Genomic DNA, 20,542 nt, shown 5'->3' with positions numbered 1-20,542 from the left:
GTTGCTAGATGGCCGCTAGCACATCCGCAATATCCAGTCCCCATAGCTCTGTGTGCTTTTATTGTGTAAAAAAACTGATTTGATACATATGCAAATTAACCTGAGATTAGTCAGAGCTTGAAAATATGACTCTTCTCTGGTCACACAAGTAAGATATGACTCTTTTATGTTAATTTGCATATGTATCAAATTGTTTTTTTTTTACACAATAAAAGCACACAGAGCTATGGGAACTGGGTATTGCGGATGTGCTAGCGGCCATCTAGCAACCAATGTCCTCAGCTCTATACCCAAAATCCCGGTACTGTAAAGTGGTCCTGGAAATAAAACTCAGTGGTCCAAAGTTGTAGGTGGGTCTAGATTGACAGAAGGGGGACCGGTTAGGCAATAACACCCCTCTTTCCCTATTAAAAAATAATAATAATTAAGATTATGGGTATCGCTGTCCCAAAAAAGGCTGTAACACAAAAAATGAGTCCTATACAGCTCCGTAGACGTAACTATAAAAAAGTTATGGTCAGAATATGGCGATGCAAAGAACAAAATCAGTTTGGGGTGACTTTGCGGGGAGGCGTCGCAATTATCCAGGTGATTACCTTTGTTTGTTTTGCAATTCAATCTTTGTATTATGTGTCAATCTTATAATCTTGAAAAAATCAATAAAAGGATAATTGAAAAGAAAAGAACAAAATCATTTTTTTCTGAATTTTTATGTATTAAAACATAAGAAAACTATATAAATGTGATATTGCAGTAATTGTACTGACCTGGAGAATGAAGGTAACAGGTCATCTGTGAAAACGAAACCCGTAAAAATTTATTTCCAATTTTGCCACATTTGGATTTTTTTTCTAGCTTCCCTTTAAATCATATGCAATATTAAAAAGTGCAACTTGTCCCGCAAAAAACAAGCCCTCAGACGTCTTTGTAAATGGAAATTTTAAAAAGTTATGGCTCCAGGAAGGCATAGGGTAAAAAAAAACAAGGGCCTGAAGGGGTTAACAGAAAAATAATCTTGTTGTGATCTGGTTTACATTTTTTGTTTGTTTGTTTTGAATTCAGAATAGAAAGAAGAAATCTAGAGGTAAACAGAAGAAAAGCCAGCAGGGAGAAGAAAAAAAGGATGAAATGGAGAATGAATTGGCAGATAGTCTCCCACCTGCCCTGGACAAACTAACCGTGGGTGCACGAGAGGCAAATTCAAGTGTCTACCTGGGTCCCCAAAATTCACCGATAAAATCTACTGGCAAAGATGCTGCTGCTTCACCTTCTTCAAGATTTAAGAAACTATACAGTAGTGACTCTGAATATTCAGATGCAGAAGGAGGTCTGCAAAGTAAAATAAGGTTAGGAGTTTTTTTTTATTTTATTTTAATAACTATGGTATAATTAGATATGCATATTGTCAGAAACATTGGGGGTCATGAATGAAGAGTTTTATGCCAGATTTTGATGTAAAAATAGTCGTAAGAACCCATATTGCGACTTTTTTAATTCTCATGTAACAATATTTTGTAGTATAGGCGTTTTTGTGCCATCTTCATCACTTGGGAGTAGTGGGGGCATTGGTAAGACCAGACAAATCATTCATCCCCGACAAATTTACATTTACGCCTGCCTGTAAACATGCATACAAGAGGAGTGAACGTTACTCCAGGCACATAGACTGCCGGAGGTTCTCCTGATTAATGCCTAATAAATTAGGTGAATCCTCCGGCAGCGCAGAGAGGAAGCAAAGACCAGTGTAGGTCTTTGTAGATGACCCCCATTGACTTTATTGAAAACAAATGAGATATAGTAAGATCTCTTGTGAATAAAAGCAATAGCTAGACTGATGATTCCTGCTGCTGCAGAAATGATCCTTGGTCATTAGGATATTCTTCCTGCATGGATGAATGGGAGCACCATGTAGTAGGAAAGAGATCAGTCCATCAGCACCCCTAATCCGATATCATCCTCAGTTTATTTAAATATACATTATACAAATTCACATGTATACCGTATTTTTCGCTTTATAAGACGCACTCCCCCCCCCCCCCCCCCAAAAAAAAAAAGTGGGGGGAAAATGGCTGTGAGTCTTATAAACAGAATGGTGCAATTTTTACATTGCTGACACTGATACATCGCTGGCCGCTATGCTGCACAGCGCGGCCTGCGATGTATCAGAGCTCTATGACACGGGGTGGGAGGAGGGGCTGGAGTCCGGCAACTGCTGTTGCACTCGCGGCAGGGCCTGGAGCAGTCACTGTACTCCATTACACCTAGCCCCGCTCACAGCAGTCTTTATATGTAAAGTCTAGTCATGTAATCCAGTGGCTCTGCTTTGTTAAACTACGGTAATCGTCTGTAGTAGTACTCACTATCAAACTATCAGGCAGGCCGGCAGCGTAACGTCACTCACTCCATCATGCTCCTCCCACTTCATTAATGAAGCTGGCGGAGCAGGAGCGTGACTGAGTGAGTGACGTTACGCTGCCGGCCTGCCTGATAGTTTGATAGTGAGTACTACTACAGACGATTACCGTAGTTTAACAAAGCCTAGCCACTGGATTACATGACTAGACTTTACATACAAAGACTGCTGTGAGCGGGGCCCGGTGTAGTGGGGGGTCACTATTTACACAGGGACATGAGAAGACACAGAGGGGACCAGCATAAGAGAGATATATATAAATACCGGTATGTGTCATCCACAGATATCGTCCCCATAGCAGTGTGTCATCCACAGATATCGTCCCCATAGCAGTGTGTCATCCACAGATATCGTCCCCATAGCAGTGTGTCATCCACAGACCACCATTAGTTCAAAACCCACCAAAAGCACACCTTTTGGTTCAAAATATTTTTTTTATTATTTTCCTCCTCAAAAACCTAGGTGCATCTTATCATCAGGTGCGTCTTATAAAGCAAAAAATACGGTATATGGCACTCAGGCTACTTTCACACTAGCAGTTTAGTTTTCCGGTATTGAGATCCGTCAAAGGGGCTCAATACGGGAAAGAAACGCATCAGTTTTGTCCCCAGTTATTGTCAATGGGGACAAAACTGAACTAAACAGAACGGAATGCTCCAAAATACATTCCGTTCCGTTTTAGTTGCGTTCCCAGACCGGAGAGCAAACGGCAGCAAGATGCGTCTTTCTTTCCATCATGGGATGCGAAGCAAGACAGATCTGGCATGACCCCCAATGCAAGTCAATGGGAATGGATCTGTTTTCTCTGACACAATAGAAAACGGATCTGTCCTCCATTGACTTTCAATGTAGTTCATAACGGATCCGTCTTGGCAATGTTAAAGATAATACAACCGGATCTTTTCATAACGGATGCAGACGGTTGTATTATCAGTAACGGAAGCGTTTTTGCTGAGCCCTGCAGCATCCAGTAATAACGCTAATGTATAAATCAGTAGATTATGATGTAAGCATGACCATACTTTTGAAGAGTTGGGTTTGTCAGTGCATTGATTTAAAGCTTATCATTAGTTTATACTGATATATTTTCAAACAGTATTACAATTAGTACATTTTCATATCATTCTTAAAGGGTTTGTCTCACTTCAGCAAATTACATTTATCATGTAGAGAAAGTTAATACAAGGCACTTACTAATGTAATGGGATTGTCGATATTGTATCCTCTGCTGGCTCGGTTAATTTTTCCATCGCATTATGCACTTCTCGTTTCCATGGTTACGACCACCCTGTAATTCGGATGCAGTACCCGTGCTTGCACACTATAGAAAAAAGCGCTGGCCTCTCTGGAAGCCGGGACTGTGGGAGTACGCATAGGCTGGCACCTTTTCTATAGTGTGCAAGCACAGCCGCCATACATTAGTAAGTGCCTTGTATTAACTTTTTCAACATGACCAATGCCATTTCCTAAAGTGATACATAGGTAAAGAGATAAAATATCCCAGGGCGCAAGAATCCAATCCAGATAGTGGTAGTAAATAGAAAACGTATTTATTGCAGAAGTACAACGCGTTTCGGGGAGTAGTTCCCCTTCATCAGGTACATAACACTGCATAATTATGTACCTGATGAAGGGGAACTACTCCCCGAAACGCGTTGTACTTCTGCAATAAATACGTTTTCTACTTACTACCACTATCTGGATTGGATTTTTGCGCCCTGGGATATTTTATCTCTTTACCTCTGTATCCTATCACTTCTTGGAGACTTCAGGGATCTCCGACAAGAAGTCATCCCTCCGCGGCTGCAGATCCACCAGTGAATCGTGACTCCATCACATGTATTGACAAGCTACAGATAGCACAACCACAAAAGGTGAGCCCTGTACTGGAACCATTTATTTTATCTGTCTACCAACGGTATTACCCTATTGTACGCCCTGCTTTGTTTTTAACAGCATAAAGTAAATCCTGTGGATCCATTTCCTAAAGTGAGACAACCCCTTTAAATGGGTTGGCCATGATATGTGCATCACACGTTTGCTGGCAACAGCACGTAAAGGCAGCTAGTGAAACGCTGATATTAAACCATTGATGCTGATGTCCAGCTATTATCTATCATGCTTGCCTGTCGCCAGGAAAACACAATGTTAGCTATAGGCAGCATGTCATAGAGCAGGAGGAGCTGAGCAAATTGATTATATAGTTTTATAGCACCCCTTCCACTTAACAGTGATCTTCCCTTTTAAAAGTAACCTCCAGAGCACCCTGCCCCTTAACTGTGACCTCCACAGAGCCCCACCCCCTTAACAGTAAACTTCACAGCGCCCCACCCCCTTAACAGTAAACTTCACAGTGCCCCACCCCCTTAACAGTGGCTGCCAGAACACCCCACCCCCTTAACAGTGGCTGCCAGGACACCCTACCCCCTTAACAGTGGCTGCCACTACACCCTACCCCCTTAACAGTGGCTGCCACTACACCCTACCCCCTTAACAGTGGCTGCCACTACACCCTACCCCCTTAACAGTGGCTGCCACAACACCCCACCCCTTTAACAGTGGCTGCCAAAGCACCCTCCCCCTAAACAGTGACCTCCACAGCGCCCTGCCCCCTAAACAGTGACCTCCACAGCGCCCTGCCCCCTAAACAGTGACCTCCACAGCGCCCTGCCCCCTAAACAGTGACCTCCACAGCGCCCTGCCCCCTTAACAGTGACCTCCACAGCGCCCTGCCCCCTTAACAGTGACCACCACAGCGCCCTGCCCCCTTAACAGTGACCTCCTCAGCGCCCTGCCCCCTTAACATTGACCTCCACAGCGCCCTGCCCCCTTAACATTGACCTCCACAGCGCCCTGCCCCCTTAACAGTGACCTCCACAGCGCCCTGCCCCCTTAACAGTGACCTCCACAGCGCCCTGCCCCCTTAACAGTGACCTCCACAGCGCCCTGCCCCCTTAACAGTGACCTCCACAGCGCCCTGCCCCCTTAACAGTGACCTCCACAGCGCCCTGCCCCCTTAACATTGACCTCCACAGCGCCCTGCCCCCTTAACAGTGACCTCCACAGCGCCCTGCCCCCTTAACAGTGACCTCCACAGCGCCCTGCCCCCTTAACAGTGACCTCCACAGCGCCCTGCCCCCTTAACAGTGACCTCCACAGCGCCCTGCCCCCTTAACAGTGACCTCCACAGCGCCCTGCCCCCTTAACAGTGACCTCCACAGTGCCTCGCCCCCGTCACTGCGACCTCCACAGCGCCTCGCCCCCTTAAAGGCTTATTTACACATCCTTATGGTCGCTGGCCACGTGAATCCTCTAATGCGGTGCGGACCCACTTAGTGCAGCCAATAGCAGGCCGCGACAGTGACAAGCCTATTGGCTGAACCCCACAACGCTGGATGTTTTGATTCGCGCAACGGGGAGATGCAGTGGCAGCCATGCAGGGATTTAGAGTGATTAGAGTGCCGGGGATTGGGGTGAGTATGATCTATAGGAGTGGCCTGGGCACTGTGGGGCCATTTTTAGAATTGGATAACCTCTTTAAGCTTGTATGTTGATATTGTGGACTTTTTGACCATGGAAACCCATTTAATCATGAAGCTCTGCTGCCCGTCCATGCCTGATGTCCCTTCCATAGGCTATTTACAACTGTAGTGAATGATGAAACAGAGGATAGGCTACAAGTACACACCACTTGCTTCCTATTTTGGTGTACCAACTCTGAGTTTGCATGGTCTGCTGCTTTATTTCAGCTGTTCTTATGCCAAGACACTTCTACTTCACAGAAATAGCACTTGCATTTGATTGGGGTGAGCTGCTATGACCGTGCCATGTTTAAACTTTGCGTTCTTGATGCTACTACCACTGTTAAGCCTCGTTCTCATTTTTGTTTTTTAACGGACGTGTGCCATGGACAACAGATGTACCCATTTATTTCAATGTGTCTGTTCACGGAGACATGCACTAGTTCGGTCCGTGATGTGAACAAAAAACGTCCACTGAAGTCTATAGGTCAGTGAAAATCATGGACACAGATTACATAAATGTTGTCCGTTTTTAACTGACCACTGATAGGAGATGCTGTAAATTAATTTTCAGCTCAGCATCATCTGTCGAATACTAATGACACACGGAGGGTAAAAACAGACACACGGACCAAACATGGATGCTTCATAGACATCTTCACGGATGTAATACGGAAATGTGAATGAGGCCTTAGTCTATGTGGCTGCCTGCTTGATCTTGTAAACCTGATTGCGATGGGTATGGCTAAGGCTATCGAAGTCAAGAATTAGGAGGGGTGTCCAAATACTTTTAACCAGAATATATGTTAAAATCCTATAAATAAGTCCTGTATACCCTATACCCTATAATAAGCATTTCCAAAATAAGTGCATAACTGTGTGTGATCTTTCCTGAATTATCTACCCTATATGTTTTTTTGTCGTCTTTTTTTTTTTTTTTTTTAGGTCTTTCCAAGCCAAAGTTCGACAAGGAGCATTATCCTGCTTTCTGTCTACAATAAAGTCAATTGAAAAGAAAGTTCTTTATGGCTACTGGTCAGCGTTTGTTCCAGATATGCCTGGAATAGGAAGTCCACAATCTGTATCTTTGATGACTGTTGTGCTTAAAGATTATTCTCCAAAGGTATGCATAATTCTGCATCTGGAGCAGTTTTATGGAAAGCAAAAACAGCGGCTCTTGGTTGTCTGTGATATTGTTTTATTTTTTATATCAAATTTCTTTTAGACCCGTGCATGTGCTCTTCAAGTGCTGTCTGCTATACTCGATGGTTCAAAACAATTCCTTTCGGTTGCTGATGATGCAGATGATCATAAAAGAGCCTTCACTGCTTTTTCCGTTCTGCTTGCTTCAAGTATACGGGAGCTGCACAGGTGCCTGCTGCTAGCAGTGGTTGCCGAGTCTTCTGCACAAACATTAACACAAATAATTAAGGTATGAATATAGGCTTAAATAAGTGTTTTTGAACTATTAATAATTTAGAGATAAGGGTTATTAGATGACTGGTGCAAAGTGGAGGGATGATTCCCACAGCTAGGCAGAAGTTAAGCCTTTATGACAAAGCTGCTGAATATTTTTTAATAAAAACCAATTGAAAATATAATTTGAAGGCCAAAATTCGTAAAATGCAATTATAAAAAAAAAACCAAAAAAAACCTGAGCCCGAAGGTGTACATAGCTTTTAAGGATTTGCCACAGGAGATGCACTCATTTACAGAAGGTATGTCCTTAGAAGAGAGAACATGTCTTCTGCCTCACAGATCAAACAACAACACTTTTTAGATAAACCAGAAATCTTAACCCTTTCAGGACCCAGCTATTGTCCATTTTTTTTACTCCCAGCCTTCCTGGACCCATAACTTTCGTTTTCCATTCACATAGTCATTTGAGAGCTTGTATTTTGAGGGACAAGGTGCACTTTCTAATAGCACCATTTAATATTGCATTGGAAAAAAACACAATTCAGCCACAATTTCATTGGTTTTGTTTTTATGGTGTTCCCTATGCGGTAAAACTAATCTGTGGTGTTCATTTTATGGGTCAGCTATAAGCATGCTATGCTATAAGCATTACTACATTTGTATAGCTTTTCTTGTGTTTCAATACTTCAAAAGCTTTCAAAAAACAGATTTTGTGCATCGCCATATTCTGACCCCTATCCCAGCAGATTGCTATAACATGTCCCCAATGTCTGAAAGGTGCAGGTCCCTCTTCTGGAACGGAGCCCATAAAGTGCCAGAGGGCGCACCGCGCATGCGCAGCCGCCCTACCTTCAATTCTATGCGACTGCTGAAAATAGTCAAGTGCTGGCACAGCTATTTCCGTAAGCCCCATAGAAATGAATCGAAGGTGGCCATGCATGCGCCCTCCAGCACTTTGCAGCTCTGTTCTAAGTATAGGTGCGATATAGGTGTCCAAGATCCTTTAAGTAATTGAATGAATGGCATAGAGAATTGCTCTGTTGAGAGAGGGAACTAATCTCAGACCACCTTTATCAGATTGAGCACTTGAGTTCCTATACATTGTTCTCTATATGCTTACTTGCTTGTACAATTAGGCTACTTTCACACTCGCGTTTTGTGCGGATCCATCATGGATGGATCCGTTCAGGTAATGCAGCCGTCTGCATCCGTTCAGAACGTATCTGTTTGTATTATCTTTAAAGGGGTTATCCCACTTCGCCTTTTTATACTTACCTGCTGCCACCGCGCCGTTCACTTCCTGGATTCTGGCTGGGGGCGGGCTTCATCTTGATTTGAAGTCTTCTCCCGGCCGGGCCGCGCGCTAGACTGAACGCTGCCGCGCATGCGCCATGTGACTTATTTCTGGCCAGTATAGTACAGAGCCGGCGTGCGCGTTCGCAGCTCTGTACTATTCTGGCCGGGAAGAAGTCACCGTCGCGCATGCGCGGCGGCGTGCGCGTTCAGGACAGCGAGCGGCCAGAGTCTTCTGAGCAAGCGCGACAATCGGGATTCTGGAGAAGAGCAGTGGCCGTAACCAGGGGAGACAGAGTCACAACAATAAGGTAAGTGGGGATGAAATTTATCCTAATCGGTGAGAATTTGTTAATCAAGTATATTTACAAAAATGATCACTGTCAAATCATTAACTGATTTAACAGTGATCATTATGATGGGATAACCCCTTTAACATAGCCAAGACGGATCCGCGTTGAACACCATTGAAAGTCAATGGAGGACAGATCCTTTTTCTATTGTGTGCCAGGACAGAGCCGTTTGGCTCAGTTTCATCAGACTGACACCAAAACACTCCAGAGCAGAATGGAGACTGAACTGATGCAAACTGATGCATTCAGAATGCATTAGAACGCAAACTGATCCGTTTTGGATCGCTTGTGAGAGCACTGAATGGATCTCCCAAACGGAAAGTCAAAACGCGAGTGTGAAAGTAGCCTAAGACTGGACATGCAACAGTCTAATACTGTATTTATAACTAGCATGTAATGTTTAACCATCACTCTTCGTGTCATTTGCAGTGCCTTGCAAATTTGGTGTCCAATGCACCATATCATCGGTTGAAACCTGGCTTACTCACCAGAGTTTGGAACCATATTAAACCTTACATTCGTAATAAAGGTTTGTGCATCTTAAAACTTTGACTAAAACAATATTGTAAGCAAATATTAGAAACTTTGTAATATATCCTATTAGATTAACCACTTCTCTACCGCCATGCGGCTATACCTCGGCGGTAGGGTCTTTAAAAATGTTTTAAACAGCAGACACCTGGAGGCAATGTCTAAAATTGTCCATAACGCTGATCACAAACACTTAACCCCTAGGATGCTGTGGTAAATTTGAGGAGGCTTTCGCCGGGAGCGCTGTGCAGAGATCAGTCATTTGTTTTTTCTCTGTAATATCCTTGGTTTCTCTGAAGAATCCGAGACTATTACGGCTGTAGTTCTTATGTGTGGCAGGTGTCCCTAGAAACATACCGAATCTCCTATACACTGCAATGATAACGCCATAATTTTTTTTCCAGCTCACTACATCATTTGCAATATTAAATGGTGCCATTAGAAATTATAACTTATGCCGCAAAAAACAAGCCCTTATGCACCTATGTGAAGGGAAAAAAAAAAAACTTTATGGCTCCAGAAAGGCAGGCAGTGAAAAATGAAAATACAAAAACTGAAAATTGCTGGGCAGTGAAGCGGTTAAAATGCCTTTCCCTCCTGAACTGATCTTTTGCCCTTAATTTACAATTAAACATGGTCTTGATAGGCAAGACAGACTCAGCTCACTGTGTGATCCGGTTACATGCTGCCTATTAAACTTAAATTAAAGGGGTTCTGCAGTTTGTTTAAATCCTTTTATCCTCTGGATAGATCATCAGCTTCTGATCGGTGGGGGTCCGACACCCGGAACCCCCGCCGATCAGCTGTTTGAGAAGGTAGCGGCACTCCAGCAGCGCCACGGCCTTCTCACTGTTTACCGCAGGCCCAGTGACGTCACGACTAGTATCACTGGCCTGGGCGCGGCTAAGCTCCGTTCCCTTGAACGGAGCTTAGCTGTGCCCAGGCAAGTTGATACTAGTCGTGACGTCACTGGGCCAGCGGTAAACAGTGAGAAGGCCGCGGCGCTGCTTGAGCCGCCTCTGCCTTCTCAAACAGCTGATCAACAGGGTCCCGGGTGTCGAACCCCCGCTGATCAGATGCTGATGATCTATCCAGAGGATAGATCATCAGTTTAAACAAACTGCAGAACCCCTTTAGTGGAGGTGAGGAGGAGGATGAAGCAGTTGCAGGGTGAGAGAAGCACACTTAGAGATGATGCTGGCTAGTAAGTGTTTTAACTTGTCACCCCAGAGTTAGATTGGCAGAAATACTGCTCAGTACTACTGTATAATGTCCTCCAATCTGCTGCTGCTTTGGGGTATACAGGCCCCCCCACACTATACAGGCCCCCCACAATATACAGGCCCCCACACTATACCAGACATCCCAACCTGCAAAAACTAATTTCAGGGAGGTTTTCTTTTTTTTTCTTTCACAAACTTTTTATTACATTTTCCAAACATATGCAGTATCTGCACACTTTGCTCTATGCTGTGTTCTGCACACTTTGCTCTATGCTCATTACCCTGCCCCAAATGATCATATTTATGTATATGATTAAAGGGATTCTGTCACCACCTATAAGCCCTGTGAGCTAAACATATGCTCATGTCCAGGGTAGCATTCTGATTTCTAAGGAGGCCTTATAAAAGCTATTTGTGGCTTTATTCTGCGGAAAAACAGGTTTTACTAACCTGTCAATCATTGAATTAAGGTGCCCAAGCAGGGGAGGTCTGCGGATGCATGGTGCCCGGCCGTTCGTGCCCAGCGCCGCCTTCTACTCCTCAGTGCCGCCTCTCCCTCCTCCCGCTTTGGGATCCCGCGCACAGGCTCAGCCTGATGCGCCGTTGCGGACTGCTGGCATCGGCTTCTTCTTGCACTCTGCGCACGCGCCGAAAAGGGGACACTGCTACAGGTTGCCGGAAAGGTTTACTGCGAGTAAACTAGAGATGGGAAGTTCGGATCTTTCAAATGAACAGATTCATTAATTGAATCTTCGGTTCATTCGCTGAGCTGAAAAGAAGCGAGTGAACCGAAGCTTAGGTTGCGCAATGCGCATGCGCGGATGCTTCGATTCACTTGCTGAGTCGGCTCTTGGTCTGAGTCAGGAAGTTTATTCTTTAAAACCCTGTGTGTAATTATCTACCCCACTGTAGGAAAAAAACAATCATCCAGGGGGGTGAATTTAACACGGGGGTAAATAATATAATTAAAATGGAGGTTTAAATGTGTAAACGTATAAAAAAAAAAATACATCTCTCTCAATAGTTATATAGCTACTGAATGAGACAGAAGAAGGGATGCCTTTAACATATATATCTCCTTGAGAAGCCAATTTGACCCTAAAGGGTTAATTCAACCTGTGATCTAAACTGTGTCCTGTCACTTCTCTTATCTCTCTGCTCTGCTATCAGTAAACCTTTCCAGGATATATTGTTTCACATGTCAGCGAGCCGCTATCTAATAGCGGGAGACTCCCTGAACGTCCGGGAGACTTGAGATCCCTGCTATACAGGCCCCCCACACAGTATACAGGCCCCCCACACAGTATACAGGCCCCCCACACAGTATACAGGCCCCCCACTCAGTATACAGGCCCCCCACACAGTATACAGGCCCCCCACACAGTATACAGGCCCCCCACACAGTATACAGGCCCCCCACACAGTATACAGGCCCCCCACACAGTATACAGGCCCCCCACACAGTATACAGGCCCCCCACACAGTATACAGGCCCCCCACACAGTATACAGGCCCCCCCCCCACAGTATACAGCCCCCCACACAGTATACAGCACCCCACTATACTGTAATTTACAGTATATTAGCATAACAGCCCCTGTCACCTTTTTCTGATGTAATCTTCACACAAAAAAGCTCCAAACTTCTCCTGCAACACTCCTGGTAAGACCTGTGATGACCTCATAGCCATGTGACCAGTAATATTGCTAGGTTACTGGTTACATGGTGATGATGTCATCTATGGTCCTAGACTAGATCACAGCTTTCACAGTACGCTGGCTGGACTCAGTGCTGGCAGGCATGGCATGGCAGCACCTCCTGTGTAGCTGACAGCCTGACACCCGGGGCAGTGGCTAGCAGGGCTCAAGAGGCAGCTGCCTTGGGCCCCCCAGGAGCAACTGGGCCTGGGGCAGCTACCCCTTTTGCCCCTTGGTAAAGACGGCCCTGGGTGTGCTACAGAGTAATAGAAGAGCAGGATCTCCTCTTCTTCTTTTTGTGTGGTGTGTATGAGAGACATCATAGTAGGTAGTCTCCGTCCATTTTGTAGCTGAGCTATGGTGAAAAATGTTATATACAACTCAACTGGTGTTTAATCTGTTGAGCATTCAAAAGTGTCATATTTCATTTTATAGATGTGAATGTTCGTGTCTCAAGTCTTACGTTACTGGGTTCTATTGTATCTGCTCAGACACCTTTACCTGAAGTTCAACTTCTTTTACAACAACCTGTTGTTTCACTGCTGCCAAATGCTGGCCCTACAGCCATTAGTCCGCTCAGTGATCCAAACTGGTGGAGGAAAGAGACCGTTCAGGAACCAGAAGGGAAAGCAAGCCTTCCTCCTTCTGTCCAGACACCGTCTGAGTCCTGCTGGCTAATACGGTTGTGCATCTCCTTGGTAGCTAATCCCAGAGAAGACTCCTATTCTGATAGTGATGCGAGTTCTGCAGCAATTCTTCAGTATGAACCTTCTCCTGTCCGACTTGAAGCACTGCAGGTATGAATTGATATAATTGATGCATTTTGTAAACCAGTTTCTTCTGTTGCTAATAAGCTCCAATAAATGCAGTACCAGATAGAGCAACACCTCCTACGACTTGGAGTTCCACAGTTGGTGAGCAATGAACGATACACACTTGAATGTTACTCCACTACTACACTACCCAGTGAGGTCTATGTTGGCTTCTGAATTTTATTCACACTGCATGTTATGGTGCGTTATGTCAGTACATGAGATTAAGACTTGCTTACAAAATGTGATTTATTCACTATATAGGTACTGGCCCGTCTTGTTAAAGGATACTTTATTATGGCACAGAGTTATCTCATGGAGCTGGGGGAGGTGGCCTGCAAGTGTATGCAAGAAACAGATGCTTCAATACAGTTACATGGTGCTAAGGTGAAACTGGATTATTTTTATATATTTTTTCAAATTATATTTTGTTAATACACTTATATGAATTTCTGCTAGTTTGACTAGCACATCGTGCACAACAATTTCTAGGTTGCATATTCATTTGTCAGAAATGGTGGGAGTCTGACCGATGTTAGTGATTTGCCATAACTTTTATGAGATGGCAAATTCCCATTAAAGAAGTTTTCCAGTAATAATTTTTTTTTTTTTATCAAGTGCCTGCAGCCTGCCCCCCTCAAACAGAAGATTCACACTTGTCTGCCCCATGCCGCTCCGGTCCACCGCGCTGACTCCGTTGTCTCCATCTTCTGGTCCCTGAGCCGTTCGTATCCGGTTAACCATGGGCATGGTCACATGAACCACTCCAGCCAATGACTGGCTTAAACGGTGACGTGCTGCTTGTGGCCATATCACCACTGAAGCCAGTCATTGGCTGCAGTTGAACATGTGACCATAGCCAGCTGGATGTAAACAGTGCGGGGGACTGGAAGATGGAGACAGTGGGGGGCAACACAGAGGACTGGAGCAGGCTATGGGCACTTAAAAAAAATATATATATATATTACTGGAAAACCGCTTGAAGGCAACATTTTTAGAAAATTCATATTCAAACTGTGTACTTAGAGGGGTGTGGCCAACTGCCGACATGGCCGGACGTGTCTAGGAGCAGCTCCGGCTCACGCCATTGATCCTGAGCCATCCTGCCACTTGTAACCCAGCTATCTTCCACCACAGCAGCGCCCAAGTGCTCCCGGCAGCCATACATCACGCCATGAGCCCTAGCAAAGCACAGCAGGCGGCTGACCACCTCAAAGAGTTTGCCCGGCAAGAGGCCCAACATGGCGCCACCGTCTTCTCTTCCTCACGTGCACCGCAAACCAGAGGTCAGTCCGCGCACCAATCGCATGCTGAAGCCGAAGGGGAACCTGAACTTACCCTGCAATCCTCCAACAGCCAGCTGATGGCGGCTATAATGGGGTGCCAATCGTCCCTCACAGGCAAGATAGAGGAGGTCAGAGTGGACCTCGGTCTCCTACGCCACGATGTGCAGCAATTGAGGGAGCGGGTACCGCACACGGAGGAGAGAGTATCCGAACTAGAAGACCTTGCCTGGTCCCTGTCGTCCAGAGTGGCAGCTGTTGAAAGCTCGGTGGAATTGTGGCGGCAAAAATGTGACTATCTCGAAAACCGCGCAAGAAGAAACAATGTACGGATTCTTGGTATGCCTGAGAGAGCGGAGGGGTCTGATCCCTTTACATTCTTGGAAGGGTGGTTTTAAATCTACATTCTCAACGTGTTTTTTTCCATGGCCTTTGCAGTGGAGAGGACGCACTGTGTTCCAGCCCGTATGCCGCCTGGGGCTCCCCCGAGACCTCTCCTGGCCCGAATGCTCAATTGGAAGGACCAGGATCTTATATTGTCCAAGGCTAGATGGAAGCAAACCATCACTATGGGATCTGCAAACATCTCCCTGTATCCGGATTTCTCTGCGGAATTGCAGAAACGCCTGAGAGACCTAAACCTACAATATTCTATAGCGTACCCTGCCCGTTTGAAGGTGCCAGATGGAGGGAAGTCTCTTTTCTTCAACAACCCCAGGGATGCTGAAGACTGGCTTTCTGTGAGACCCTGGAGTTCCCCCTTATGATGAGGTGCCCCGCTGATGAGTAGCGCTCTGTATAATTGTTCGTCTTTGGACGCATTCAAATTTATGCTACGGGTTCACTTGCTTTATTTTACTCTTATGTGGCTGCTGGACATCTTACTCCGTGGGTGTGAGAGACTTGCGGAAACCTATGGGTCCTGCTAATATTGCTGATTCAATCGTTATGTGTTACAAGCACTTCTATTTGTCTGGGGAGTTGGATCTCTCACCTGCACATGTTTGTTTCCGTTCTACACTGTGCCGGTCTCCCACTTCTTTGGCCACTAAACCTATTTGCATATTTTGTGTTCTGTGCTCTGGATGTTGGGCATTTCTGTTTAGTTACAAGTTTCTTTTGTGTTTTTATGATTTGGTAAAAAAAAATAATTCACAATAATATTTATCACTACTATGCCCTTATGCTTAGTGAACATGGATTGGATGGTTCCCATCCTATATGTGTTATGATTCCGTATCCATGGCAAATTTAACGGTTATGTCCTGGAATGTGCGTGGATTGGGAGGCCCCAGGAAGCGTATGGCTGTTTTTGCACATATCCATAGATATAACCCGCACATTCTGGGCCTACAGGAAACCCACCTTACGGCTGACACAAGGGGTAGGATTAATAAGCCGTGGGCTCAGTGGGTGACCAACACATTCGGTAGTTCTTACTCCAGAGGGGTGTCATTGCTCGTTCACCGCTCTGTCAGATGGGAACTGCATCGGGTGTTAACTGACCCTGAGGGAAAGTATATTTTCGTTTATGCACATGTGAATGGAGTTCCCTATGTTTTGTTGAACCTGTTTAACACTCCCCCTGCCAACATTTCTTTACTGCAGGCTGCTGCAGGCTTTGCAGCGCAATATCCATCTGCCGGCCTATTATGCTTGGGCGACCTTAATATGGTGCTAGACCAATCTCTGGACAGATTTCAGGCTTCATCCCATGGGGGCATTGCCCTTTTGCATGAGACGGTACTGAAGCTCTTTATCTCGGAGTTGGGGTGGCTAGATGTGTGGAGTGAGAAAAATCTGACTAGTAGGGAATTCTAGTATTTCACGCCCTCCAGAGGGGCACTGTCAAGGATTGACTACCTACTCAGTAATGTCAATGCTTTTTCAGTGGTGTCTGATGTACAATATGGTCCTCAGGGGCCGTCTGATCATGCATCGGTTGTTGGGACGCTTGCCTTGTCTGATGAGGCTCTGCGCTGCCATAAGATGCGTATTCACCCATTCTGGCTCTCCCTGATGTCCACGAATGATCGCATCCCAGATCAAGTACAAATGTTTCTTGACCTGAATAAGAATGAGAACGATATTCTCCTACTGTGGGACACCTTTAAAAGCCTTTTTGCGTGGATGTATCAAGCCCTCTGTTTCGTATATTAAGAAAACTGCTCGGCTTAAAGGGAACCTGTCACCATTTTTTTGGTGTCCTAACTAAGGGCAACATAAATAAGTGACTGATTCTCTTAGCACAATGCTGGGTCACTTTCTTTAATTGACCCAGTCAATCTGCCAACATCTTGTATTGAAAAGCTCCAGCTGATAATGATGAGTCATGAATATTCATGAGCTCCTGACTCTCCCCGCCCACCTGCTGCTGAATGACAGTTTGTTTCCATATGAACCAGCAGCAGGTGGGCGGGGAGTGGCTATAGCTCTGAATTAAATATACGCTGGACTCAATGACATCACGCCGGACTCAAATCAGCTCATTAGCATGTGGCATCTTTGTGTGTATGTTATGAGATAACAATCTGTCACACCAGTAAGTGAATACATCAAAGGCACTTTTTAGTAGTTAATGATTGTATATAATTAATTAGATTATAATCAAATATCCACATGGCAGGTTCCCTTTAAGGAGGAGGAGTTGAGCGCACACTGCAAAACTGCTGAACTTAAATATATCTCGGTTCCCACAGAGGAGAATAGACTAGATTGGATGCTGAAGGTCAGACAATATATGCTATGTCTGCAGGAGAGGAGCGACCGTAAGCTGTTCTTCCTCAGGCAGCAGGAGTTTGAACACGGTAATAAAACAGGGGAAGGTACTGGCCCAGGTCGTGAGATGGAACACTATGACCCCTCTGGTGTTGCGCAGGATTCTGGTGGCGTCATAGCGGAGGAACCTAGGGGAATCTTAAATAGATTTAAAGAATTTTATCAAGAATTATATACTTCAAAGTCCCAATATACCACTTCTGAGCTTGCAGCATATCTTCGGGAGGTTTCTCATCCTCAGTTATCTCCCCTGGATTGGAGGCTTCTTGATGAGGAGATTTCGCTCGAAGAGATTAGAGTCGCAATTAAGGGGCTTAATCTAGGGAAATCTCCAGGCCCGGACGGCATACCTCTTGAGGTATACTCTAAGTATGTAGACCTTTTAGGGCCTCAGTTACATGAGGTGTACTCTGCCTCCCTAGAAAGGGGTTCCCTTCCTCACTCATTATAATAAGCTTCTATCGTAATATTGTTGAAGCCTGACAAAAATCCACTAGATTGTGGATCCTACTGCCCAATATCTTTATTAAATCTTGATTACAAAGTATTGACTAAGATTTTAGCTCTCATACTAAATAAAGTGATCACTTCCATAATACATGAGGACCAATCCGGCTTCATTCCAGGTCGGTCTACCTCCAGTAATATTAGAAGGGCCCAGATTATCTTGCAACTTGGCTATGCAGCAAATAAACAGTGGGCCTTGGCCGCGTTAGACAAGGCCAAGGCGTTTGATTCCGTTGAGTGGCCATTTTTGTTACAGGTCTTGGAAAGTTTTGATTTCGGTCCGATTTTTATTAAGTGGATCCAGGTACTGTACCAAAGACCTACAGCTAATATCTTAATTAATGGCTCCCTGTCAGCTACCTTCCAACTACACCGCGGAACCAGACAAGGGTGCCCCTTATCACCCCTGTTATTCGCAGTGGCCATCATAGAACATCTTGCTCTCAGGGTCCGTCAGGATGACATTTTCAAAGGAATTTCTGTGCGGAGTAGGGAGGACAGATTGGGGTTATATGCGGACGACCTAATATTATATATGGATGAGGTAGAGGTGTCCTTACTGAGGGCGATTGAACTCTTTGGCCATTATTCAGGTCTGCAAATTAATTGGTCTAAGTCTGCCCCCATGTTCTTGTGGTCCCCGAGCTGGCCTTCCATGTATCATAACTTGCTGGTAGTGGATCACTTTAAGTACTTAGGTTTCATTATTACCAAGGATCCCTCCTTATCCCATCAACTAAATATCGCCCCCGTTGTGTCTTATGCTACGGACAAGTTCAGGGCCTGGGCTACCCTTCCTCTATCTATTATGGGTAGTTTAAACCTGATCAAGATGGTCCTCTTGCCCAAAGCACTGTATTTGTTGGAACACGCCTGCACCCCAACTTCAACAATACCACGACCTTCCTTATGCTGTTACACTATGGGACAATGCTATGTTCCCACATTTAATGCAATGCGAGGGGAGAACTGTTTGGGAAAATTACGGCATACTCACCCTGAGGGATTTGTATGATAATGGAATCTTGTTTTCATTTACCCAGCTTCAAGAGAAGGCAGGAGTTCTAAGGTCCCATTTTTACAGATACTTGCAGTTTTGACATGCTTTACACGTGCAGTTTCACAACAACAGAAGGGCTATTTCTAAATACCCGTTGATTGGTGTTCTTAGGACACAAGGTCCAAAGGGCATGATCTCGGCCTTATATACTCACCTTCTGGACCTTAAAATGCTTTCCAAACCCTTGCTAGTGGAGTCTAGATGGAAGGAACAGATACCTCATCTCACCGCTGAAGAATAGTCCGAGGCGTTGAATGCTCCAATGGGCGTTTAGCCTTCCCTCAATAATAGATTAGTACAGCTCTTTATACTCCATAGGAGTTACTTAACCCCAACTAGACTGTATAAAATGGGCAGGATTGACCACACCAGATGCCACAGATGCGCTCAAGTCAATGCGGATTTTTGACACCTACTGTGGGATTGCAGGTTTAGTCAGTCGTTTGGAAGGCAGTCGTGGACACTTTATGCACTATGATACCTGATGTTCTGCCCTGCTGTCCTAAGGTATGTCTTCTAGGTGTGGTGGAGAACGATAATTGTACATTATATGTATGCACCTTTTTGATGGAAACTTTGTTTCTTGCCAGGAAAGCTATTGCGCTTCGGTGGATGGCGGATAGGCCACCCACACTACGTCAATGGAAAGCACTAGTCAACAAAGTATTGCCCTTAAAAATTATGTATGGCCATAGAAAAAGCCCTCAAAAATTTGAGAAGATTTGGGGTTCTTGGTGTTCTTCCCCATTAACATTGACTCAGACAAACATGCATACTGCCCAGTGAACGCAATGGTGTATTTCCTGAGTCATGGTATCGCTTAACACTGCATTTGTTTGTTCAGTCTTGATTCTTGGGATATGATAATGTCTCTATCTTATCTATGAATGCCGCTTATAGGAAAGTACGATCTTAACAGATCTGATAGCCATCTCTCCTCTAATATTGTTCACACTTGTCTACATGTATACTGTGATGATATACTTTGTGATTAAGTACCATTTCTTACTTGTTCTATTTCAATAAAACGAGTTGAAAAAAAAAGATATGTGTACTTAGAAACCTTTGCAAATTGTAAGTGTAAATTATGTCAAGTATCACTGAAGAATATTGTAAAAAAAAAAAAGGCTTTGTGGAAAACAAACCATTACATATATTCAAATAGCAATAAATAAAATTAAATATAGGCAAATGTTTTCTTTTGATTATCTGTAAGACATAGTTGACATATGCATCTTAACTGAGAACACATTAACGGGAGAGGGTATAATTTAGAAAGCGGTAATATGACCTCATATTAAGGTCTGTGCGACACTCAAATCCTTTATGGTTCTACAGGCTAGAAGACCAGGAATCAGCAACCTTCGGCACTCTAGCTGCTGTGAAACTACAACTTCCAGCTTGCAAACTTACTTGGCTGTTCTTGTAACTCCCAGAGAAGTGAAAGGAGGATTCTGGGAGTTGTAGTTTCAGAACAGCTGGAGTGTTGAAGGTTGCTAGACCCTAGATCAATATAAAATATCGGTTCAATTTGTAGAAAGGGGACCTGTCCATAATATGAATACATAAAGCGTGCCTGGATTAAAAAAAAAAAAGTTTGCACAATGGGTGTGCATCTTTGTACAATAACAACTGTGAAGGAACGGTTATGTT

General features: G+C 44.6%; 1 protein-coding gene across 1 annotated transcript in view; it reads left to right on the top strand.

Annotated features, from left to right (window-relative positions):
• The window catches only part of HEATR6 (HEAT repeat containing 6), a 117,539-nt gene that overhangs the window by 74,806 nt on the left and 22,191 nt on the right, over positions 1–20,542 (top strand). The window contains exons 8-13 of the mRNA XM_040424214.1: positions 1,063–1,346; positions 6,880–7,057; positions 7,160–7,366; positions 9,429–9,528; positions 12,885–13,246; positions 13,526–13,648. Of these exons, the coding sequence (XP_040280148.1) occupies positions 1,063–1,346; positions 6,880–7,057; positions 7,160–7,366; positions 9,429–9,528; positions 12,885–13,246; positions 13,526–13,648 (1,254 nt within the window). The remainder of the gene's footprint in view (positions 1–1,062; positions 1,347–6,879; positions 7,058–7,159; positions 7,367–9,428; positions 9,529–12,884; positions 13,247–13,525; positions 13,649–20,542) is intronic.

Source organism: Bufo bufo, chromosome 3 (assembly GCF_905171765.1).
Source record: "Bufo bufo chromosome 3, aBufBuf1.1, whole genome shotgun sequence".
Classification (NCBI taxonomy): domain Eukaryota; kingdom Metazoa; phylum Chordata; class Amphibia; order Anura; family Bufonidae; genus Bufo; species Bufo bufo.
The sequence above is the reverse complement of the archived record's forward strand: the minus strand, read 5'-3'. Positions and strand labels throughout refer to the sequence as shown.